The following is a 26346-nucleotide window of genomic DNA, read 5'->3' as shown; positions in this document are numbered from 1 at the left end:
CATCGCCCACAGTGTGCGATCAGAGAAAAAACTGGATAACCAATTACAAAAAACAGTTGGCAAACCATAAGATGAAAGCATGTTTAGAAGACCTTTATGCTAAACACGATCGAAAGCCTTTGAGATGTCAAGAGCAACTGTTTGTATTTCATCAAACTTTTCCATTGAATTTGTCCATAAATGTGTAACATAAGCCAGAATATCACCAGTGGATCAACACAGACAGCATCCATACTGGCGATGATTGATCAGACAGGTTTCTAGGTAGTTTTAAGAGTTGGCGGTTAATTGATTTTTTCATTACTTTAAAAAAAGTAGAAGTAATTGCAATGGGACGATAATTGGATGGGAGGGATTTGTCACTCTTTTTGGGAACTGGCTGGATATGAGTAAATTTACAAGAAGAAGGAAAAACACCTTTGGAATAAGAAATTGAAAAGAGGCGGCAAAGAACAGGAGTAAGTTCAGGAGCACAGGTTTTGAGAACAAGTGGAGAAATACCATCAGGACCTGGAGCTTTCTTAGCATCAAGATTTGTCGACATCCTTCTGACGGAAGACCACAGGAGGCATTGAATGAAGCTTTTTTTTTTTTTTTTTTTGGTAGTTGTTGGCGCATAGGCTTCTATGGGCATAATGCACCTCCCAACAAGATTTTTGCAGTACTTTGATCCAAGCCAGAGGCGGGAATCGAACCCGCGACCTTTGGGTTGCCAGGCAGGCACTTTACCCACCCGGCTAGCCGGGTCACGAATGGAGCATGTTGGGAATGGTGGGAGGTGTTTTACCAAGATCATTAATACATGAGTTGAAAGAAAAATGGGATGCTAGCAGGTCAGCTTTATCCTTGGCTGAAGTGACAACTTAACCATCTGGTTTTGACAGAGGTGGGAGCAAAGATGGGCAAATGTTATGGCCAATAGCTTTGGCAAGAGACCAGAATGCTTGGCTACCATTAGGGCAAGAAGCAAGTTTTCTACTCTTAGCCTGCTCAAAATCTAGTTTGGACTGATTGGTAACTGCTTTACAATTGTTGCAAGCTTTGGGGTAGGCAGAAAATGAAACACTGCAAACAAGCCAATTACGATATGCAACTTTTTTCTCTTGAACAGCCTTTGCACATTTATTGGAAAACCCAGGTTTAGATAAAGGAGGAGATTTTAAAGTGGAGTGTGGAATAAAGGATTCCATTCCGACAAGAATAATTTCACTGACATGATATGAGCAAACGCTGACATCAGAAGTTTTGAAACAGTAATCCAACCAAGGAAAAGGAGAAAACAAATCTCACAGGTCATCCCACTTTGAGTTCTTGTAATGCCAAACAACATGAGGCTGGGAACAGCCATGAGATAAAGAATCCATTGCAGAAGAGACAATCACCAAGTTGTGATCTGAGGCGCCTAACGGACCACTCACTTCGACCGTGTACTTAGAAAGGTTGCTTGTGAGAAAAAGATCAAGTGTGTTGGCTGTATGGTTAGGATTGTCCGGTATTCTTGTAGGTAAATGAACAATCTGTGCAAGGTCATTAGTAACTGCAAATACCTCAGCATCTCAACCAGCTGGGTCAGTGTGACTAGAAAATGGAAGCCGGCTGGAATTGTGAACATTAAAATCACCAAGGAAAATTACCTCACTGTTAGGAAAGCTGGACTGGAGAAAGTCAAGTTGAAAAGAGAGGAAGTCAAAGAGCTCCAAGTGATTAGTGGATGGGAGAACGGTAGAGACAACAGATGAATTTGACACAATGAGGTAGAGAAATTTTAAGCCAGGGAAAATCGAAGAGAGGAGATTCCAAATTACCTAGTCTCTGACAGGGAATATTGGAACGGACATAAGCACAAGTACCACCTTTGAGGGGAAAGGAATCATATAACGAATAATTTGGGCAACTGAGATGAACAGTAGTTGAATCAACCAATAACTGAGATTATGTCAGAAAAAGTATGTGGAGCTTGGCAAGACTTCAAGTGGAAATGGACATCATTGAGATTAGAATTGAGACCATATATATTTGTGAAATGAACTAGAAGTTTTTGGGAGGTTTAGTTCTTTTTGAAGATAAGCTTACTTTAGTAGTTTGATAATTCATGGTGTATTCAATAGTAAGAAAAAGTGTGTGTGGGGGGGAGGGGACATGCTGTATGAAGTAATGAAATTTTTGGATATGGCGTACATTCTTACACATGGTAAGAATATACCCAGATCCTTGACATAACATGGCCTCAACAATGCTCCCCGCATAAACACTACTTGGACTCCCTCCAGGCACTATCTAGCAGAGTAGAGAACAAGATTATACGTTAGCTGATCCGGAAACCACCTAAAGAGTTATCAATAAGTTCGGTCCAGTGTACTAACTAGTGGCCGGCCTGCGAACACAATTTTAGAGCCGTACCCACGAAATGTAAGGAAGATTGGATCTCGCCATGATGTTCATCATAAGCCTCAAAAGTCATCAGTCATACTGCATGATGGAAGAGATGGGGAACAGTTGACCGGAACTTAGCTCTGGAAACTAAACATGGGTTCCACCACTTCAAGCCTCCAATAAGCACAGTTGTGGTATTGCACTGGTTGATGAGTCATCTACTACCTAGTATTGCCTGGTAACATAGAGGGGCAGCATACCTCCGTTTGGTGTGGACACCATACTTCGACCCCTGCTTACGTTGGCTCACACCTGTGTGGTCACCCACAGTGCTTATGCATGGAGGTTATACCCAGGGTTACTAACATTCCCACCATTGTGAAGGTGTAAGCAGAGGATTTAGCTGTCACAGACCATCCGAACTTCACTGAACTTGGATCCACTTGACTTGAATGTCACCCGAATATCAGTTCCATCAGCATTTTAGACTCCCAGGTAGTACAGATTGTCTGGCATATCAGAGAATATCTGTGACAACCTCAAGGACCAAATACTGAGAAGTTGTGCTTGTCAACTACTTTCATGTGTCCATAGCCAGTGAGAAGTTTAAGCTGCATGTCCCCTGCTGTTTCAGTTAAGTGGCCAACTGCATTCTACATGTAAGAATCCTAAGTGAAGCATATAATGCTTAAAATGATTAAGAAAACTAAATGCTGATGGCATCTTTACCTTTTCTCAGATGAGACACTCAAGGAGGCATAAATTTAAATTGGAAAGCAATTACTATAGACATATGGAAATCTGCTTTCAGCCAAATAAACTTCCACACCTAATGTAGTGGTAGTTGATAATTTGAATAGATTTAAAGAAGGTTTGAACAAATTTTTGAAAGGAATATGAAATTAAGTTAATTATTATTTTTTTTTTTTTTTCGTTAGTGCCCTTTAAACTTTACTTCCTTCTCACGTTGCCAATAGTAGTAATACTAATACGTGTTTTAATGTAAAGGGAGATTTTATGTGAATAAATAATATTATTATACACATAGCCACAGGCTTTTGCCACACCAGGCAAAAAATAAAAATAAAATAAAATTATAATAAACAAAATAATGAAAAGAACGAAATAATATGTAAATAAAAATAACAATAAAAATATCAAGAAATAGATAAAAACAAAATATATAAAAAGTACATAAGAAAATAGACTGTGTGCTTCCCTTGTCACAAGATAACTATACAGTTGACCTTTAAATTTCTCCAAGATGAGCTTCAACTAATCACAGTGGTAACTTGTTCCAGTAATCAATAACTCATTGGCTAAAAGAATACTTTCTGCAATCAAATCTAAACTTAATTTGAATTTATGGTCCTGAAATCCTTTATAACAGTAAAAATTTTGCCCTAATTCACTTGACCATCCAACTCAGAGACTGGCAGACCTCAATTAGCATTCTGAGGTGCCAAGTTGACAACCTCTTTAACTCACACAATCAGTTTTAACTCAATATTGTCACCCATTTGAATATCTGACCATCTGGGTTGCCCATCTTTGGACTCTTTGGAGAAACTGAGTTTTTTTTTTTTTTTTTTTCTTAAGGTGAGGTTTCCATGCTGTGGACACAGATTCCAAGTGCAGTCTTATTGCTTTATAGAATGGGATTATTACCACCTTAATTCTCCAGACTATTTGTTTGATAAATCATCGACCAATTCACTGCCTAGAGAACTTCATATCTGTCCATATTATAATTCCCAATCAATTTCTTTCCTCTACTATTTTTAATGCCAACAACTGCCAATAGTTGCCACATTTCTAACCATCCTTCAAGTCTGTTCAAGTCGGTGCACTGCATGGCAATGATCGGTGTAATGGAAAATGAAAAAGACCTGAGGATAAGTGTGCTGCCAAACATGAACTTCTCTGAGCAATGTAGTCAAGCTGCCAGGAGAGCTTATGAGATTTTGTTAATGATATACAAGAAGTTTTCCAGTGGCGATAAGGTGATTAACTGATTGTATAAGGCAATGGTTAGACCACACCTTGATTATTGCACACAGTTCTGGAAGCCTCATTTTTGGAAGGGTGTGGATCTGTTGGAATGGGTACAGAGAAGGCAGCAAAATTAGTGAGAGGAACAAAAGGGTGCTCCTGCCAGGAAAGAGTTTCAGTTCTGCAAATTGCAGTGCTTAGGCACCTGTGACGAGGATTTTATTGAGATGTGCAAGGCTTTGAATGGGTAGAGCAAGCTCAATACCAGCACAATTTTTTATCTTGCTCAGACTACATCAGGGACACAATTTTTGGAAGGAAGGATGATTGCAGAATAGATGTGCAGAAATTTACCTTCGGCCAGCAGGTAGCTGATTGTTGGAACAAACTTCCCTCTGTTGTTGTAGAGGTGGGTAGTTTTAATACATTCAAGGTAGAATTAAACACCGTTAAAGGGATGGATATATTACTATATGGGAATGAGGTGGGTTTTTTTTTTTTTTTTGGCTGGTGCTATATAAGCTTGCTTTCTTGCATCAATACTAATACTATTAACCACTTCCCCAATCCTTATATTATCTGTAATTTTTGACAACACTCACTCTAACCCCTTGTGAAGGTCATTTATGAAAATCTAAACAACAGTGTCCAAGAAATAATCTTTGGGGGGTTGCGCTTCTGACGTTACACCAGTTTGAAGAATATTTATTAATCACAATCATCTGCCTCCTACACTGCAGTCATCCATCATAGAATCATGCCTGTGACCCCAAACATGTTCCACCTTTTACAGTAACCTCTTGTGAAGGACTGGGTAAAATGCCTTAATAAAATCCAAAAAGACTATATTGAAATTATTCCCTACATTCAGTTCATCACTAACTGTGTCAAAATAGTTAACCAGGTTAGTTAAACATGATTTTCCCTTAACAAAACTATGTTGTGTATCTTTCAGAATGCCATTTCTATCTAAAGTATAAGAATTGCACTACTAATAACTGCCTCCAAGATTTTCACAACCACTAAAGTCAGACTGACCGTTCCGTAGGGAATACAGTAAACCCCTGCTATTCGCGGTATCTGTATTCGCGGTTTCGCATACTCGCAATCGCTGATTTAATATAAAATGAAATCTAAAAAAATGTGAGTTTTAAAGCGCCGTGAATATTATCCGCCATAAAAAAACATGCACGTGGCTAAAATTATCTTTCCTGGGCAAAACAGCACTCAGTGGGGGGGGGGGGATGTTTTTTTGCTAATCCTTGTTCAGTATGTGTTATGCGCTTGTAATGGAAGTTTTCGTCGTTTGCTTTTAATTTATATGCTTATAAATTGAATAAATTTATCAATTTATAAATTGATCTGCTTACAAAAGTGATAAATCTACCCTTTTTGCAGTGTAAAACAGACTTTTTCAAGTGTGTTAACGGCGAAAGTGACTTTATTGTGGACAAGTTCTTTCTAACCCGTACAAAAATATGGCTACAAATAACAAGAGAAATGTGAAAATATCAAAGAAGGTGATGACATTAGCGAATAAAATTGAGTTATTAGACAAAATTTCTAATGGTGAAAGTGTCTCCTCAGTGGCAAAACATTATAAAATCAATGAGTCAATGATATGATATGATCAATGAAAAAATCCGCCGTAGTGTCTGTGAAAACGCGCTAATTGCTTCAAAAATTTGCTCTGTAACTCTGATGTTAAATTAGAAAAAACGGAAAAGGCTTTAAATCTGTGGATAGAAGACCGAACTCAAAATAAAATTCCGTTAAGTTCACTCATCATTCGTGAAAAGGCAAAACTCCTTTTCAACACTTTAGCGAAACTGGTGATAGCACTGGCGGGATAAGTTTTTTAGCTAGCAAAGGCACTGGTTTGAAAGATTTGTTTAAAATTTCTAATAAATATTACATTTAATATTAAATTGTTTCTTATTTTCATTTCAATGCCATATGCTTGCATTTTGCTATGTACATAGTCATATTATGAAGGTACCTATAATGCATACACAGACAAAATTTTAGACTAGTTTTTCTTATATATTTCATACTTTGGAATGGAACCCCTTTATTACTATGGGAGCCATAACTCAGTATTCACGTTTTCGGTATTCGCGACATTTCTCAGGAACGTAACCATCACGAATAGCGGGGGTTTGCTGTAATTACCTCTTTCACTCACAGAACCATGTGATCTGTGTAATGGCAATCTCTCCTGAGTCCAATGTCTTCCTAATTCACCTTAATGGTCCAAAGCACTCTCTAGCCACCTCCCTCAATATTATTGGGTATATGTCAATCAATTCCTGAAGCCTTACTTGTCTTCAGATGCAAAAGTTTTGTTAATCAACAACCACTGTAATTCCAAAATTTCTAATTTCGTATATATCAGCCTGCCTCACACAGCATCCCCTCACCAAGAAGGGTCCTACATCAGCAAAGAGATGTGAAATACCTATTTTTAATTTATCAGCAAAATCGGCTGGTTTATCTGACTTTACTACACCTATTATAGAAGAGATCTTAATCATTTTCTTCTTTGTATTGACGCACATGCACACACATGCGTGCATCTGCAAAAAAAAATTGTTGTGCTATACTTTGTTTTTTTGGTCAGTGTTTTCACATACTTAGCCTTTGCCACCCAAACTTTTTTTGTAGTACTATTACAGTTCTACTTGTTGCTATTGTAGGCTTCATTTACAGTAGCTTTTACTGATCTGTAACTTTGTTCTAACAGATCACATGCAGGTTACTCAATGGGGTTTTTGCTGAACCTTGAATATACTTCCATACAAGGGGAAAAAACACCAAATATTTCTAAATAAATAAAATCTAATATGAAAATCATTGTTACCAGTGAAGATAGTTAATTGAATAGCTCCAGTGATCTTCGTTATGCCAGCAGAATGTTGCAAAACACATTCCTACATATGTCCAAGGAATCTAAATGGAAAGAAAAATCGCATTACGTAATTTCTTTTATATAAGAGGAAAAGAAGACAGACATTTACACTACCATCCTTCAAAACAAAATATTTCTAAATAATTTTATGGTGAACTTATTCCTATGCTCAAATTTTTCAGAATTACTAAAAACTTCAAAAAATTGAAGTTGATGTTTTAATTAATTCTATATAGGCAAATATTAATTGGTCACAAATGTATAATGTGTGACCAATTAATACATAGTATTTACATTAAAATAACAGTTCTGATCACATAAGATGCTATAATTAAATATATCTCTTGCATTTTTATTATTTAACACAAAGTATTAATGATTTTTTATATAATTGCAACAAATACACACTACAAGCATGCACACATCACCTTTTAAGAATGAATGAATTTCTGGTTTGGAGGTTATCCAGGCCATCTAAGTTTTTTAATGAAGTGCACATTCATTATAATAAATCCTTGATACATTCTTAAAAAAGATCACTGACCACTGCCAGTACTACAAATACACTATGTTGAAATTTTTATTCTTCACAGTAACTTATACAATATGAAGTTATTCAATGCATCACTGTGACTATGTCAGACATTAAATTGAATGACTTGAATTACTCACACATCGCACAACAGGACTTCAAATTACAGTAGCTTTTAATAACCAGCTGGTCAAAGCCAAAAAAATAATAAAATAAAATAAAATAAAATTGTAAGAACAAAGTATGACCTGTTGGAAGACTGCACGACTAGAGTTGAGGGATCTTGAATCAGATGATAGCACCACTCTCAGAATGTCTTTTATGACAAAGTGTGGAGCAATGAGCCATGTAACTCTCAATCAGTACTTATACTGTAAAATATTAATTAACAATAGGAATGACGATATTTTTGTCAAAGGTTTTCCAAAAGGTGTGCTAATATTAATCTCTAGTTCTCATTATTTCTGACGTCCAGATTCCACAGTTAAGAATGTGTCTGAGGTTCTATTTTAGGAACGTCAGTGACTTAGACTACACCGTGCCATGGTATATTGTCTCAGTGTGCATTCATGGGCTGATTTGTATGTCGAGCAGCAGAAAAGCTCAGAATGACTCGGAGAGGGGGTAATTGTCTGAGATTGGCCTACAGCTTTAACTGAAAAAGACTAGAAATTCTCCAATTCTGAGAATCAAACCCAGGCTCTCTCAAAAATTGACGTTGGTGAAATCACTATAAGTGTTCTTGAATTTATAATGACCAACTAAACATAGTGGAAAACTTCATTGAGGTTCAACAACAGGAATGCATTATGTGCATAATTTAGAGAGAGAGAGAGAGACAGAGAGAGAGAGAGAGAGAGAGACAGAGACAGAGAGAGAGAGAGAGAGAGAGAGAGAGAGACATTTACAAGGATTATGTGGGTGCTCAAAAAGCTCATACTGTAACCTACTTCTACTACCAAATCTCAGGTGTAATACCAAATCTCAGTTTATTAGATCAGTCCCACAATCATGAAGGTGCAAGCAGAGGATTTGGCTGTCACAGACCGTCCACACTTCGCCGAAATTGGGTCCACTTGACTTGAGTGTCACCCGAATATCAGTTCCATCAGCGTTTTAGACTTCCAGATGGCAAGTACAGCTTGTCTGGCATATCTGAGAGAATGTCTGTGACAACCTCTGTTCTGAACATCCCTCCATATCTGCCAATGAGAAAAACATCAACCATGTGCATGACCTAGTGATGCAAGACAGACGAATGACTGTGAGGTGTATAGCTGAGTCTGCAGACATTTCAATCGGCAGTGGTCAATAAGTCCCACAAATGTTAACAGATGAGCAAAACATATACCACAAACGAATGTGCAACACCAACTTGAACATGTGAGGATACATGAAATTTCTGGTCCCAGATTGTTACAATGGGATGCTCTGGAAGTGAAAAATTAATGTTTACTTGTAATTAAAAATGCAAAGAACCTGTCAAGTTGGATCAATGTTTACTGTTTTTTACCTTTCGCCTCAACGTGTCAGTTTCACTTTTGGTGTCTCAAACAAAACAACATGTTACTCACATGTGTTCTTTAAAACTGTTGCATCACTTGACATGCAGGAGGCATCTGCCACAGAAAGTAGTTCCTCTTTGTTTTATGTTTAATTGTAACAAAGTGTTCTTTGACTTGATTAATAAGATTACTGATGTTAATTTGTTTCTGGCTTTAATTATTGCAGGCACAAAATTGTAATGCACAAAAGGAGGTAATATAAAATAAAATTAATTTATAACATAATTTACATTAAACGCCATCAATGTTGTCCCCTTCGTACCTTATAACTGCCTCCCAAAGTTTGGGTAATTCTGAATGCTGTTTAACTGTCTTCTGAAGTTAAGCTGTGTAATGCATTGATCACAGCTGCACTCAATCCTTCAGAAGACAAATCTTTCTCCTCACAACAGTTCCTTGAGCTTAGGGAGTAAATCATAATCACAAGGACTCACCTAAGAACAATATAAGGAAGGTGAGGTAATGCTTCCAACTTGTAATCGGTGAAAACAAGATATGTGATATGAGGCTCTCATTGTCATGGAGTACAATGCACATCAGCTTCCATCATCGGTGGTCACTTTAATTATTGGTGAAGAAATGAAGTGAAGACAATTTCTGAAGAAGAAATGTTGCATAGCAGTCTCCAGTTATTGATCTTCCAAGTGGCACATGATCAGCGGCAATAATACAACCATAATCATAGGTCATGATGACCATTCATTTCACATTTGATTGTTATCGGCGAGATGTAGAGAGGCGTGGCGAAGATGGATGAATGCTTCCACTGAGCTGATTCCAACTTCATTTCAGGTTCAAGGTCATGTGTCTATGTCTCATCAATGGCCACAATGTGTTTTTAAAAGCCTTCACCTTCTTGCCAGTAACTCGTGAGTAACTGCACTGCAGTTTTTTCTTTATTGCTTTACTCATTATTCTCCTGTCAATTTGGACCCATCGGGTAGCAATACACCTCATTCTGTTTTTACACGATAGATACGTTCCTGAAAAATACGTGTAAAAAAAGACACTGTATTTATGGAAGAAAAGAAGATTGGTTCCGGATCTAAAAAATCAGTAAAAATAATTTAAAAAAAAAGACACATAAAAATATTCGTTTTAAGCTTATTATTTTATTTCAACAAAATAAACATGTAATAATATGTAATGAAAATGTATTAAAGTAAATTTGTATGCATATGAAATGAAAAAAATTCTTCGTGAACAAAAAAAATCTGTTTTACACATAACACGATTTTATTCATTTTCACTTTCTGATAATAAACAGCGCATACGTTTGCATACGACTGGAATATCACTGCGATCACTAGAAATGTTGTGGACATCGTCTTCTTCCTCTATTAATGAAATTCTTTCTGTGATCTCTTGAGCAAAATCAGCACGAGTCTCCTCTAGTGCTGATGTTTCACTGGTTTTACGAACGAATTCAGTTATTAATCGTTGTGTTTATGTTTTGGTTAGGCCGTTATATAATTCTCTGTAAGAGGCTGTCAACAACTTCAGTTCACGTTGAAACTTCCCAGCGCATTCCTCATTAGGGTCATGTTTGACAAAATTATTACCTAATTTTCTGGCCAGTTCCAGACCTTCTTTTTATTAAATCTGCATTTAGAACAGGATCATTTTCTTCATTATCACTACGTTCTGTGGGATAAGGAGTCCCAAGGACAACCACTAATATTTCATCTTCGCTTAGGGCTTTGTCAGTTAACAATTCATCAATATCTTCAAGCGATAGATCATCGAATCCTTCTCTACCAATTTTGTGTGCCATTGTAATGATGTTGGGAAATCTGGTCGTATTAGGGATGATGGGATCTTTGCTTTTTACATATTGTGGCCAAACTGCTTTCCAACACGCATTTAAAGTTGCTGGTTTTAATTCAGTTAACGCTAATCCAACTTGATTGATACAATCCATAATTGAGAATTTCTTCCACACATCAAATCGTAGGTGGTAGATGACTTTCATCAACCGGTGAAATACTACCACTTTGCTTATTGGAGGCTTGAAGTGGTGAAATCCATGTTTAGTCTCTAGAGCAAAGTTTCCGGCATCTCCCCTCCCCCCATACTTCTCCTTCAACCCATGCACGGTACTAAGTACTACAGGTTTTGATACCTTTCGTGTTTGGGGTTTTCATAAAAAAAAAAAAAAAAAAAATGAATGTTAGTGTTTCATCATTCAGTTTGCCAAAATGTGTTGCAATGGTCGTTTTACGTAGTATGTTTTAACTGTCGCAATTATACCTTGGTCTAGCGGTTGTATCAAAGATGTAGTATTATATGGCAGAAATAAAATTTGTATGTTTGGGTGTTCCAAGACAGGATGGCTGGGTGCACTGTCAAGAATCAGAAGAACTTTAAATTCGAGACCTTTCAAATTCATATAACGTCTGACTTCTGGGATGAAACATTTGTTGAACCATTCTGTAAAGATAGCAGTGGTCACCCAGGCCTTCTTGTTTGCCATCCAGTGAACAGGCAGTTTATTGATATCTACACCTTTCATTGTTCGCGTCTCCGTAGCCAGGTGGGAAGGAGCAACAGTGCGTAGCACACGTTTCTTGATTAGACCGGGGTTCGAGCCCGTCACCACCAAATACGGAGGATGTGGAAAGGTCAGCGAATGACCACCGCATATCCCGGAGCAATATGGCCTTAGTTGCTAATGCTCCTAAAAAAAACCAAAAAAAAAAAAAAAAAAAAACCTTTCATTGAACGTGGGTTTAGGGCTCGATTTACCAGCAGTGGTTTCAACATACGATCTCCTGAAGTGTTGGAGGAAAATAATGTCACACGATCCTTAGCTACCTTAAAACCACTAGCAGTTTTCTGCGATTTGGCTACATACGTTCTGTTTGGCATTCGTTTCCAGAAGAAACCAGTTTCCTCTGCATTCCACACTTGATCAGGAGTGTATCCTCCATCTTCAATAATTTTTGCAAGTTCCTGCAGGAATACTTTAGCAGCCGATTCATCTGGAGATACAGTTTCACCTTTAATTTTTATAAGAAATCCTGTCATCCAACCTGTACTCGCAGAAAATCCATACTTTCTGTTTAACTGAGATGAAGTGCTTGGCTCCTTTTCTTTAATCTGTCTGTAAATTCTTAGTGCTGTTTGCTTGATGGCATTTCCATCTACTGGTACTCTTTTTTGTGACTGATCTTCTATCCATATTACCAGAGCCTTTCCTTTTCCATTTTTTCCTTGACAATATATCTTGTATATGATGATGAATTAACACACTTTTGTTCCAGAACATACCGACTTCCTAATTGCGGCTTCATTTTTCTTAATAGTTCTTACAGTAGCTTCATGTATACCAAAATGCTTTCCTACAGATGTAGCCCCTTGTCCAGTTGCAAGACGATCTAAAATTTGAATTTTAAGTTCCAAAGAAATCGCTTTCCTTTTCATTTTGGTAATAGGCGAATTATTCGACATTATATCAGGGCTACCGAAAAATATCTCAGTTATAATTAATAAAAAAAAGTATGAAAAAATTTGTAAACTTACAATTTATTGACTATCGGCAAAATTAATAAATTTATATGTACACAAATTTCACTAGATTCTTTTAATTTGAAATAGAGCTTACTACTAAATGTCTTCCGAAGATACAATGCATGAATACCGTAGATGTGCATCAAATTCAATAAAAACGTTGATGATTCATAGATACCTAGACATACACATTGGTAAACAAAAGCACGCGTTTCAAAACGCACACACTAGCTATTATCCAATCTATTGGTGCGTGTAATATAGAAATGGTACTAATATGCCACAAATAAAAAAAATTTTCTTAGAATTTAGGCAAAAAAAAAAAACAAATTCGTAGAAATTGTGTTAAATCAAAATGACTCGCGTAAAAAGAGAATGAAATATTTATTTTGAATTCGTGTTAAATCAAATTCATGTAAAAAAAGTTCGTGCAAAAACAGAATTAGGTGTATCTAATTTTAATTGCACTTCGGCTAAAATTCAGTGAACAAATGATTTCAGAATTCCAGAATCATTGGCTATTTCTTCACAGGTCATACGCATGTCTTCCCCCAAAACGTGGTAATAATGACTGCTGACGTGTTGTCTGTAAATGTTCTCGGTCTACTTGAGTGTTGCTTGTCTTCAACACTGGTCTGACCTTGACAAAACCTTGAGACCAGCATGAAATCATGCTACAATCTACTGTTGACTGAGCAACAATTCATAAATTTGTGTCAGTGTTTTTTACCACATCAAGTTTCATTTTTGATAAAAGATCTTTGACCTGAAACTAATCTGAACTAAAGCATATCACCTTCCATTTTTAAAAGCCTCAATGCAGGAACTCTATTTTAAGCACATGAGTGTTGAATTAAATTTCAAATTATTATCCTGATAATTGTCAGTTGCATGGGCACACGGAGTGAGGAGCATATGCACAGTTTGCATTGCTTTTGAGATTACTCTCGTTTTAGTATATATCTCCTTATGCCTTTCTTCTCCTGACAAAACACTTTTAATATACATGCACATGCAAATTTTAATTTTTACTCTTAATGGTTCTCTGAATTGTAAAATGTGACTGCCAGATTTGTGTTTATATTTTATGACCGTAACTTTGTTTTGTGGAACACGACAGGTGCTCATTTGGTTTGTGGACAAGTTTTAAACTAAAAATGTTTTCCACAAACCAAATTGGACACCTGTCATGTTCCAAGAAACTGTGTTTGCAACAAACAGTTTCATGACTACTACCAGGTAAATAAAGAAAAAAAAGTTTAGCATATTTTATATGGAAGATTTCATGTTTCTCTCTGCTTAGGAAGACAAAATATTTCATACCTTCATTCCTGATATATCAGCATTTATATGCCTGAGAACTGAACCTTCAAGAACTGGTAAATTATTCAGATTCCACCCGGAGTTTACATATTCCTGTAAATAAAATTAAAAACAAGAAAGCTGTATGAACGGACTGCAATTTAATTAGACTGGTTATAGTTCTTAAATTTTTTCACACATAAATATAAACAAATATATATGTTGAATAGATTAACAAGAAAGTGGAAACAAGAAGGTAGAAAAATGGAAGTAGTCTAGTACAGCAGGTCCCCATTATAACACAGTTCGTTTTATGCTGATTCGCTATAACGCTGTTCTTATATTATTTATATTATAACCAGTATCTAACTATAACGCTGTCCAGATCACTATAACGCTCTTTTACAGATTGCATTTTTGGCATATTTAACGAAATCATTTCATTTGATGGAGTCGATAGCTTGAAAATGAATAGCAAAACAGCATTAAAACGTTTCCCACACCGACTTGAGAAATTTTCTTGCACGCTAATTTAATTGCAGTAGAGTGATCTGTTATGTAGTTCCGAGATCAACATTTTAAAAAATGATCAAGTATATTGCTTGTAATATTTGCATTATATGCATTTATCCGAAGTCTAGTCATCACTCAGTACAGTATTAGACATTGTGCGTAACGGACAGTTTACTTGAACCCAGTTTACTTAATTGTATCACAATTAATACAACCAACGCAGTTACATTTTCAAAGAGTTAATAATGGCCGATAAGAATGAAAAAGCAACAACGTCTGGGCACAGTATGAAGACTATAAATGTAAGAAAAAGACTGAATTTGAAAATTGAATTAGATATGTTGAAGCAAATCGATTCCGGTCAAAGACAAGCAGATGTGTGCCATAATTTAGGACTTTGCAAGTTTAACTCTAAGAACAATTATAAAAAAAATGAAGAATTAATTTAGCATTAATTTTTGCAAGCAACTAGGGCTAGGCCGGCTATTAGGATTGAAATGGAAAGACTTTAACTAATTTTATTGAAGATAATATCCAGTGCAAAATTCAGTTAAGTTAAATATTATAAAAAAAAAAAAGAAAAAAAAGAAAAAAAAAAAAAAAAAAAAGAGAGAGAGAGAGAGAGAGAGAGAGAGAGAGAGAGAGAGAGAGAGAGAGAGAGAGAGAGAGAGAGAGAGAGAGATTAGCCAATATAATGATCTGAAGAAAATTCACCTAAAAAAAAAAAAAAAAAAAAAAAAGTGGAACCATTTAAAACTAGTAACAGCTGGTTGAATAGATTTAAAATCCAGCGAGAAACCAGAAATCGATTCCGGTCAAAGACAAGCAGATGTGTGCCATAATTTAGGACTTTGCAAGTTTAACTCTAAGAACAATTATAAAAAAAATGAAGAATTAATTTAGCATTAATTTTTGCAAGCAACTAGGGCTAGGCCGGCTATTAGGATTGAAATGGAAAGACTTTAACTAATTTTATTGAAGATAATATCCAGTGCAAAATTCAGTTAAGTTAAATATTATAAAAAAAAAAAAGAAAAAAAAGAAAAAAAAAAAAAAAGAGAGAGAGAGAGAGAGAGAGAGAGAGAGAGAGAGAGAGAGAGAGAGAGAGAGAGAGAGAGAGAGAGAGAGAGAGAGAGAGAGATTAGCCAATATAATGATCTGAAGAAAATTCACCTAAAAAAAAAAAAAAAAAAAAGTGGAACCATTTAAAACTAGTAACAGCTGGTTGAATAGATTTAAAATCCAGGGAGAAGCCGCAAGTGCAGATCAAGGAGCCAAAACTTTCAAAAAAGAACTTGTTAAAATTATTGAAGAGGGTTATTGTGTGTTATACTTCTCAACAAGTTTTTAACATAGATGAAGCAGGACTTTGGTGGAAAATAATGCTTAAAATAAGTTTCATATTGAAAGAAGAAAAAAAACATGCCAGGTTTCAAAGCGGCGAAGGATTGGTTGATTTTATTGTTGGGTGGTAACGCTGCGGGGGATTTAAAATTAATATCCCTTTTAGTTTATTTGGAAGAGGGCCAAAGTTCAACCAAAATTGACACATTTCATGATTAAATTTATCAATTAAATTAAATCAATTTAGATTAAATTGATTTAATTTAATTGATAAATTTAATTAAAATCATTAAATTCATGATTTTAATTGGAATTTTAAGTTTAATTTTGATACATAAGTAGTTACCACATAATTATATACGTATGTAATGCAGAATATTTTGTATGTATAAATATTTGAATATTAAATATTTTGACCGACATTTGTGCATCTTTTTTACTAGCGTTTATTATTGATTAGGAAATATCCTACGGCACCGACCGCAACTCACAAATACATTATGTTACCTTATGGGGATGCGGTGCTTGCTTAGTGCGGATTCACTTAGCGCTCCGTTTTTCCAGGACGAATTATCATCATTAAGCGGTGGTCACCTGTACAGTCAAAGGCATCAAATGGACAATGGGGGGGGGGGGGGGAAGGAGAAGTGAGGAAGAGAGATAGTAATAGAAGGGAGACAGATGATAACTAATAAAATATGCATAATAAGAAATTTTTAAAAAATTATTAAGAAATTACAACAAAATTTTATTCTCGCTTTTATTTATGTTTATGCTTTTTATCCTTTGGCTTGTCATTTGCATCAGAAATGAAGACACGCTGCTATTTTGCTTGCAATCCTGGCTGTTGACACCTGAAGAGAAGTTGTGTTTATTTATTTTTTATCATGGCATTTTTTCAGTTTTCTTCTATCTGCCTCACTTTTTTTTTTCCACTTTATATAAGATTGATGAACAAGGGAAAAAAGAGCTAACAGATGGAAGTGTAAAGAACACAATGTGCAATAACTAGTAGAAAAAGGACAGAAAGAAAGAGAATTATTGAAGGTGGTTAAAGGGAAAGCATGTGAAGAAACCTAAATGATAAATTGAATTATTAGCAAGCATCAAATAGAAGGTGGAAAAATATTTTGATGATATAAAAACCTCAAAATAAGGGAGAGAAAAATAATTGAATATTTGATACATGTTGAAAAAGATTGATACATAATGTAGATATTTGGGCAACTACACCTGATCATGTATCAATAAGTGCATTTCTATGCATACATATAGTTAGGGAAGAATAATATTAGGAGGAAACTAATTTTTTTTTTTTTTTTTTACTAAAAAGGAGGGTAAAAGGTAGTAAAATCTATAAAAATAGGTAGGGTAGTCCCAATGCAGTGTTCACAATAAAATTAAACTAATTAAATAACAAATAAGATAAAATCAAAATAAATAAATGTGAGTGAAAATGGTCGAGTCTGGAGTAATAGTAGGTTGGTGACATATAAATAGTTTTGCAAGTGAAAAAAAAAATAATTTTATTTGTAAAATTAGATAAATATGATAAATAAGTGGGCAAATGGTATAAGGAAAGGAATTAAAGTGTGTTAAGGGAGGGGAAAGTAATGGATCAAATGAGGCAAAGATAGCATAGAGGAGAAGAAAGTAGGAATGCTGAATATTCATATTGCCAATATGAAGGCAATACGGATATTCTTACTTTCCTCTGCTCAGCCCAGTGGTGTTATATTAGGAAAGCAGGGGATAAATCCAACACTTCCAACTTGATCTAACCAATGGTATGGAAATTCAGCATCAAGATAGGCTCTGACCTCACAATAGAAATGTGATAATACTGCATCTTTTAGACAGCAAACCTCTCCATCGTTCATAGATCTCACAAGTCAATAGTGAGTGCAGTTACCAGCACTACTGACTTGCATCCAACCAGCAAGTCATGTCTAAGATCTGTTCATCCTCATTAAACTTCCTATGAAACTACTAAAAAATAAAATAATAATCCTAATTCTGATAAGAGGAGCTTTTCCAGTACATCAGATGCAACAGCTTTAAGATGTACAATTTCCACTGAATAGATCTTGATATTCTGTATACCCTTGCTTGCTTCTTTCAAGTTTTCAGCCTTGTGGACATAGCTCTTTACAATTTTTTTCTGGTGATCGCATAAATGCTTGTAACATCACACAGCAATGTCTGCATTTGTTGAGGTACTATGTTTCCCAAAATGTCCTTTTTGAATGTTTTGTATTGTACCATGATCCTCAAACTTAATTAAAATTACTGCAATTGTTAATTGTGTTGGAGACAACTGAAAATTCACTCGTGAATTCACTCCTCAAATTCACTGTCTTTGCACGTCCCACATACATTTTCAGCTTTACACTACTAATAATTAAATAAATATAATATTAATAAATTAAGTAATAAATATTTGAGCTATTTAATATATAGTTCTGGAAAAACTAACTTATATAGTCAAATATCAATTGAGTCTGTGTCACTTTGTGACGTGGTCTGCTGACTCAAGGGAATACAATCCGGTAACTACATGATACCTGAAAAAATATATATATTTGGTGTTATCTAAATATGCAAAATATGAATAATTTATTTAGACAAAATATGTTGTAACAAAATGGATGCAAATGGGATTTCCTTTAGTTTATAACAATTACTGATACTACCTCATCATTTGGCAAAAGATTCTTGGTCTTCTTAGTAGGAAAACCAGATCCATGATCCATTGTATGAAGATCAGCTCCATATTCAACAGTTACATCTTCATCTACAGCATTTACAATACGCCAAAACTCTTTTTCAACACGAGAGCAAGGTATTTTCTAAAAAAAAGTACAACACAAGTGAATAATGTATTAATACTGGGTAAAACATTATACTTTATAAAAACAGTTCACGAAAAGGTTTTGAATGTAATAAAATAACAAAAAGTGATTATCCAGACTTAACTTTTTGTAATATGCAATCGGAACCAGTTTGCTCTTAAAAAAAAAAAAAAAAAGGGTTCTCCTGAAGGTTCCTAGTTCTCCAAATATACCAAAAAAATTCAGAACACCATATTAATAACGGAAATATCTTTCATTCTGCAACCTGGAGCTGGGCTTTTAGGACAGGGCTAAATTATGGCTAAAATTTTGTTAAACTGAATAATAAGAATAATAGTGAAAATGTATCACTTAAGTAATATGGAAACATTACTTACTTTTATAGGTGATTTGACAAAGACCAACCACAGACAAAAGTAAGTAACATTTGCCTTTTTCTTAAGTGATAGGTTTCCACTTTTATTTCTGTTTGTCTTAAGAACTTCCATACATTAACTGAAATCAGATCCGTTGCTCCCAAAAAGTAATTTTGAAATTAAACATTACACTTAATATTTTATTCCTGCTTCATTTTAAGTATGTATTAAAATGTATTATGTATATATTTAAAATTTATTAAAAATCCATATAGTTGAGATTAACCATTCTTATGTTTTACTTCATTATTTGTCATTTCTATTAGCTTTGTCTTGATAATGGTTATCCAAAGTTGGATAAGAAACACTGAAACATATGTAGTGCAATATCATTTAGTACCTCAAACATGCCTATTGCATGGCTTCCAACTTTTGACAGCTGGAGAACTTCTGCCTATTGAAAAGCAGTGGGAAAAACAAAACTGGGAGGTTTTTAAAGTTCACCCTGCACTAGATCATAATTTTTCTAACAATATACATATTTTATATTAAAATACAGACATAGAATTGTTTACCAGTAGAGCACACTTTCTAATATTTGAAATTATCAAAGGATTTTTCTGTCTGGAATGCCTGCCAGACACCTATTAATTATGACTGCTCCAAAAAAAGACACTGTTGAAGACTTGGTCTTCTTAAAAAATGCTGAGTCAAAGTTTTATGGATAACAATGGTCCTGCTATGTAGAACTGGATGTCAAAAACATTTTCAAACCTTCACCAGAAAAAGAAAATCTAGATTCAGTTTCTTGTTCTGCAGATTTCTATTTTCAGTGCAATACATAAGGTTCAACTCAGGGATTCCCATGATCAATTTAGAAAGACCTGATTTGCCACTAAAATTATTAAAAACTAACATCAATAAATATTTTTTTCCAAGTAAAATAAATGTATATATAGGATGTCAACTGCTCTAACTCATGTTGCTGTAGCTAGATGTCTAGAAATACAATACCAGACCCATTATCTAGAAAGCACTGAAACAAAGTCTATTTCAGATCCTTAGCAAGAGAAATTAGAACACGTGAAATAAATAATTAAACACACATTAAGATTTGCATTATCTAAAAAGTGTTACAATATAAATTTCATGTTTTCATGTGCTCTCCAATATGCAATAAAACTTTATATTACAAAGTCTGGACCATAAGTGATTACACCTTGCTTCATGTGAGAAGGCCAAATTATCACTATTAACGGAAGAACAGTCCATAATTGTTTAAAATACACCCCTGCAGTTGACTGTTTCATTTATTTATGCTTTTGTTTTATTTTTTTGGTTTGTCCCTTTAAAAGTCCTTCAGTTTTAAAGTAATATATTTGTCAATGGAATTTTTTTTTTTTTTTTAATTTTGTTCCTTTATAAGTATCAGTGTCTTCACCTTTTTAAGGATGCATAACAATTTCTACTATTTCATTATTTAAAAATTTTAAAGTGTGACTTTCCAATTTTGATCAGAGCTGTTTTATATGCAAAAGTTGGAAGTACTTCCTCCTACAATAAGATGTGCTTCACAGCAAAAGTAAGTAACATTGAGTCACAGCACATCTCACAGCAGTGAGATGTGCTGTGAAGCACATCTCACTGCACCCATCAGCAACAGCAAAGTGATAGAGTGAACAAACTTTTAGCAACGGCACAAAAAGAAATCTAGCTTTTAACTTTTGTTTATCTATGTGAGAGACTTTAAGTTGCTACAAAAAATATTCAATTTTCTAATTTCTAACAAAACTGTTTTATATTTAAAATGTCACAGAGTTGCTAATCCTTCTGCACGTAGTGAAGCTGTGCCTCATGGCAAATCTTTTTCAGCCTACTGTGCTCATTAAAAATAGCAAAGTGACAGATACACGCTGAACAGTATCAAATTTTTACCAAAGGCATAAGAGGATAGCTAGAATTTGAATTTTGTTCCTCCACATGAAGTATCCTCTTGGGCCATTTTTTAAAAATTTTCAAGTGGCACATGACTTTATAATTTCAATCAGAACTGTTTTATGTATGAAAGTAGGGCATGCTTGCCATTGTGCAGTAAAAAGCTGTCACCATGTGACATGGCAATTTCGGCTTACCAATATAGTATAAAAGGATATCTAGCTTTTAACTTATTCCTTACTTCAAGAATTTAGCCCTAGGCTGTTGGACAAAATTTCCACATGATAAGTGATGAAAAGCAACTAACAGAAGTTGCTTTTCATCTAAAAGCCAGCTGCATTTTGCAGTGATTTTCTTGGTAGCAAAAACATTTGTGTTTGGAATAAAAAATATTGAAATGCAATTGCATAGCTGTCAGTATTCTCTCTCAGACAGAGTCAATATGAGGACAATGTCCATTGGCCCTGTCTGTAGCTCTACACACCCTACTGCCCAGTTCGCCTCCTCATAGTGCTAGACAGTAAACTAGAGGTTTTTGTTTGGGGTGGAGGGGGGAAGGAAAAAAAAAAGGCCTTTAGGCTAAGAAACTGGACGAACAACATAACCCACACTAACACTACATGAACAGGCACTAACCACATAAATCTAGCCTTTACAGAGTTTTGTATTCGTCACATTGCTTGATGCAGAGTTGGGGGAAACTCTTGGTTGTGAAAACATTTTTATATGCCCTAGAGCCATATTACAATCAATACTGTACACTATGACCATCAGCCCAAGAGCATAAATAGCTTAATAAATTCACCCAAAATTGGTTTCTTTATTTTCAATGAAAATTGTCCAACAAACCATAAATGACTTCTTTACCACTAAAACTTTGCAAACAGTGAAAACAAAAGTGGCTCTCTCCAATGAACACATGGTGGGAAAATAAGTCTGTCACAGCATTTAGTGATCTGTGATTAACAGAAGAACAGTACTCCACAGTTTTTTGTTTATATTTATAAAAGAACTTCACAATTCATATTTATAAAAGAAGTTCACAGTTTATATTTATAATTTTTATTATTTATTTTTATTATTTATAACATTTAGTACTCTACTCTGGTATACTTTAAGTCTCTTTTATATCTATATATTTATATGTATCTCTTCAAAAGTTCAGAAGTCATACATAACAATATACAAAGGTGCATGGACTATCTAAACCTAACAAATACTGCACAAAAACTTCATTTAATCTAAAAGATTTCTTTTTAACACTTTTTGTATGGAAAAAGAAATGTGCCAGATTTCTATTTGTCTGTTTTTAATAAAATTTGTGATGCATCTCTTTATAAATCTTTCTAAAAGAACTAAATATGAAATTTCATGAAAACCCATTCACAAGAGTAGAGTTTTTATATGCAGATTAGCATTAATAGAGACATACGATGCAAAAAAGCAAGCTTATGCAGCATCAGCAAAAAAAAAAAAAAAAACCTCCCATTTCACACCTCCATTTGTTTGAAATGCCTGTCCAGCTCAGCCTTAAATTTATTTAGGCTATCAACTTCCACAACAAAAGATGGAAGTCTGTCCCACCAATCAACTGTCCGCTGGCTAAAGGCAAATTTCAGCACATCTATTCTACAACTGTCTTTCCTCAATTTGAATCTGTGCCCACTCAGGTTCTTAATCTGAGCAAGAGGAAGAATCCCATCAGCATTCAGCTTGCTCAACCCATTCATGGCCTTGTACACCTCAATAGAATCACCTTGCAGGTGCCTACTCTCCAGGTGCTGCAATTTGCAGAACTTAAGCTTTTCTTCGCAAGAGCACCCCCTTTGTTCCCCTCACCAATCTTGTTGCCCTTCTTTGTACTCTTTCTAGCAACTTTACGTCCTTCCTAAAATGATGCCTACAGACGTGTACACAGCACTCTAGGTGTGGCCTGACCATTGCCTTGTACAACAGGATAATCTCATTCCTGTCCCTGCTAGCAAAATTCCTATATATCACTGACAAGACTCCAATGACTCCATTCAATGTTAAACTTCAGTTGCCACTTCTGGGGCCATTTGCCAACTTATCAAGATCCAATTGGAGTAGCATACTGTCTTTAACAACCCTGCCAACCTTTGTATCATCTGCAAACTTGGACATTAAACCTGATATACCTTCAGCAATATCACTGAAAAATATACAAAACAAAAACTGGCCCAACACCGAACCCTGGGGAACACCACTAATAACATTTGTCTACAAAGAGCAGTGTCCACTGATTACCACTCTCTGTCATCTCCCACTCAACCATCACTTTATCCATTGTAGCAACTTATGCTTAATGCCATACCTCTCCAATTTGTACAGCAGTCTTCCACGTGCAACAGTATCAAAAGCTTTCCTGAAATCCAAGTATATGATATCAAAATTATTCTTGACATTCAGTTCCTTTGTGACCACATCATAGTATCCAATCAAACTGGTCAGACAAGACCTCCCTTTAACAAACTCATACTGTGTCTTAACTATTACTGCAGTCTTGTCTAGATGATCTTGCAATGCTTCTTTAACCAGTGATTTTGTTTTTTTACCCAGAACACAATTTAAACTAACAGGTCTATAGTTACTTGTGTCACATTTTGAAGATGAATGGGCATTGTGAAAATAATAGGTACTGATGCATATATACTTTCAGTAATCATTGAATTATGACCACACCGTTCATAACGGACTATGCTGCATATAGCTTGTGGCATAAAAAGCCAAACAAATCCCTTCACCAAAGCAGTGACAATTTGTATCAAAGTGATAAAGCAGCAGTTATGTGATGTCATAAAGATATCACGTCATTTCAAAAGGGCATGATTGTGGAAACTTGTGCATTGGGTAATTCCATATTGGAAACAGCATGTCTTGTTGAACCATTGTGGTTAAGTTGTACGAAGAACGGTGGCAAACAGATCAAATCACCTCCTGTAGACAAAATTGTAAAGGATCATGCAAGGTGTATGTTTGTAGTAAGCGAAGTATGCAATGCATTGCACACGCTCAATGGCAGGTCACTTGTGACAGTTGACATCTTGATTGGTCTCCAAATTTGCCTGACCTCAATCCAATAGAAGACCTGTGAGATGTTTTGGAATGGGAAGTGAGGCATGTGGACATGCAAATGTCATTTATCTGACATTGTGGAAAGTCTTGCAGGTAGTATGGCTACAGATTTCTATGAACATCTTCAAACATCTAGTGGAGCCAATGCCTAGGTGAATAATGGCTGTTATCCTCAGTGGCCCAACATACTATTAGACAGGTGGTCATAATTCAATGATCACTAAGTGTATATGCAAATGTGCTTAAAATGACAGTTGCATTAGTTGCATAAGGTGATTATGTGCTCATCTGATTGAATGAAATAAAAGAAATATAGATAAATTTGGTTTACGTTGTTGTTGTAGTAGTAGAAGGGTTTCAGGTGTGTCAGTGATTAAGGCCATATTGCTCCAGGTATACTGAATATAAATTGCGTGTTCTGAGGTCAATTCTCTGTTTGTTGGAGGAAAAAACCATGCTATTTTTGCCTGAGACTGACTAACTCAACCACGTTGTGAAAAAGGTCCATAAAAATTTCTCATTTCATTGATGGGACTTGAACTTGGGTCTTTTTCAACTGGTGTGGAAAAGGATGGAGATTCTACCAACTGTGCTACCCACGAGAGCACTGGAAAAATGACAGCATGTTTAATCAGTCATAAGTCTGCTTCTAAGCTTTTAAGTGAGTTATATTTGAAGAACCTATTCCACATCCAACAGTTATTCAAAGAACAAATTTTGCAACAACAGAAAAAAAAAAAAAAAAAATTTATCTTTGGGATATTGCCTATTTCAAAAGTCGCCAAACATTGGCTTTTAAGTACATGTTGTCATATTTGGTCTAATTGAAAAAAAATAAAATAAAAAAATAAGAACATACTTTGATATTTGAGAAAATAACAAATGACTAAAAATATTGGAAGAAAACTAACTTATCATAAAATTAGAAGACATACCTGATTATCATAAAAATTCACACTAAACTGGAAGAGCTAGTGGATAAGTAATCATCATATCTTTGGAACAATACAATGCACTTCTCTTCTAGCAAATGTTGACTAAAATTTCTACTGCATCATATAGTCCAGAAGTATACTAGTTGCACACAGTGATTTGTTATTTTTTTATAAATATCAGATTATATATTATTGTTGCTAGCATATGTGAATGAGGACTTGCATACCTCACTAGAACTTATGGTAACTTATTTTTCCTTCATTCTCAAAAGATTAATAAAATTCTACTTTGTACTGGAAACCCCATATGTTTCAAGATATACAGAATTAGCAATATTCCTGAAGACACTACTAGAGATGATGCATTCCTTGAAGAACAAGTCATCTTGAATTTCGTATGTTTTATATATAAATATATATAGTTTTTCAGCATTAAGTATTTCTTTTTATTTTTCCTATCTTTCCATGTTTTCCGTATCTCCAATTCCTGCTTGATAGCTCACTGCCTATTCTGGTCCTCTCAATCATCTAATTTATATATCCATTATGATTGCTGGGTTCCTTCTGCCAAAGTATGCAGTGTCCCTAGTTAATGTTACTATATTTTAATATTCGTCTTCAACCTGTTATAAATACAATTTATATACAGTAATACCCCGACTTACGCGAACTCGGAGTTACGTGGTTCTTGATTTTTTCGTTCGGCAACACTGCCGCCCACTATCTTCAAGGTTCGTTTTCATATGTTATCGATATACGGTAAGACGGCGGAGAGTGAGAGCGAAAGATGAACAAAATTCAACTTTGCTGTGCATGAGCTGCACACATATACAAGAATTTGTATTCCAACTGTCATATTTATATGTGTGCATTCGAATTTCGTGCTCAACATTTGTCGGAAATTACATCGTTTTCACGAGAGAAATGGATCGGTCGAGCCGTATACAGTCAGTCCTCATATAACACGTGTTTACATTATGCAAATTCGATCATACAAGATTTATAAATAGGGGAACGATATCTTATATAACACAAATGGAATTCGCTTATGCACGATTTGCCTTTGTGTTTACAAGAAATGGCAGTCGAACGCAGAATCATCCCAACCGAACGCAAAACGATAGAAATGAAGA

At 35.1% G+C, this 26346-nt stretch overlaps 1 protein-coding gene across 5 annotated transcripts in view; it reads right to left on the bottom strand.

Moving 5' to 3' along the window:
• Kdm5 (Lysine demethylase 5) overlaps positions 1-26346 on the bottom strand; it is a 589167-nt gene that overhangs the window by 368782 nt on the left and 194039 nt on the right. For all 5 annotated transcript variants that reach the window (XM_090384917.1, XM_090384920.1, XM_090384918.1 and 2 more), the window contains 3 exons: positions 18733-18888; positions 14204-14296; positions 7226-7314 (listed from right to left, as the gene is read on the bottom strand). In XM_090384917.1, the coding sequence (XP_090241043.1) occupies positions 7226-7314; positions 14204-14296; positions 18733-18888 (338 nt within the window). The remainder of the gene's footprint in view (positions 1-7225; positions 7315-14203; positions 14297-18732; positions 18889-26346) is intronic.

The sequence above is a fragment of the Mastigoproctus giganteus genome, chromosome 11 (assembly GCF_048544385.1).
Source record: "Mastigoproctus giganteus isolate SK-2022 chromosome 11, ASM4854438v1, whole genome shotgun sequence".
NCBI classification, from domain to species: domain Eukaryota; kingdom Metazoa; phylum Arthropoda; class Arachnida; order Uropygi; family Thelyphonidae; genus Mastigoproctus; species Mastigoproctus giganteus.
The sequence above is the reverse complement of the archived record's forward strand: the minus strand, read 5'-3'. Positions and strand labels throughout refer to the sequence as shown.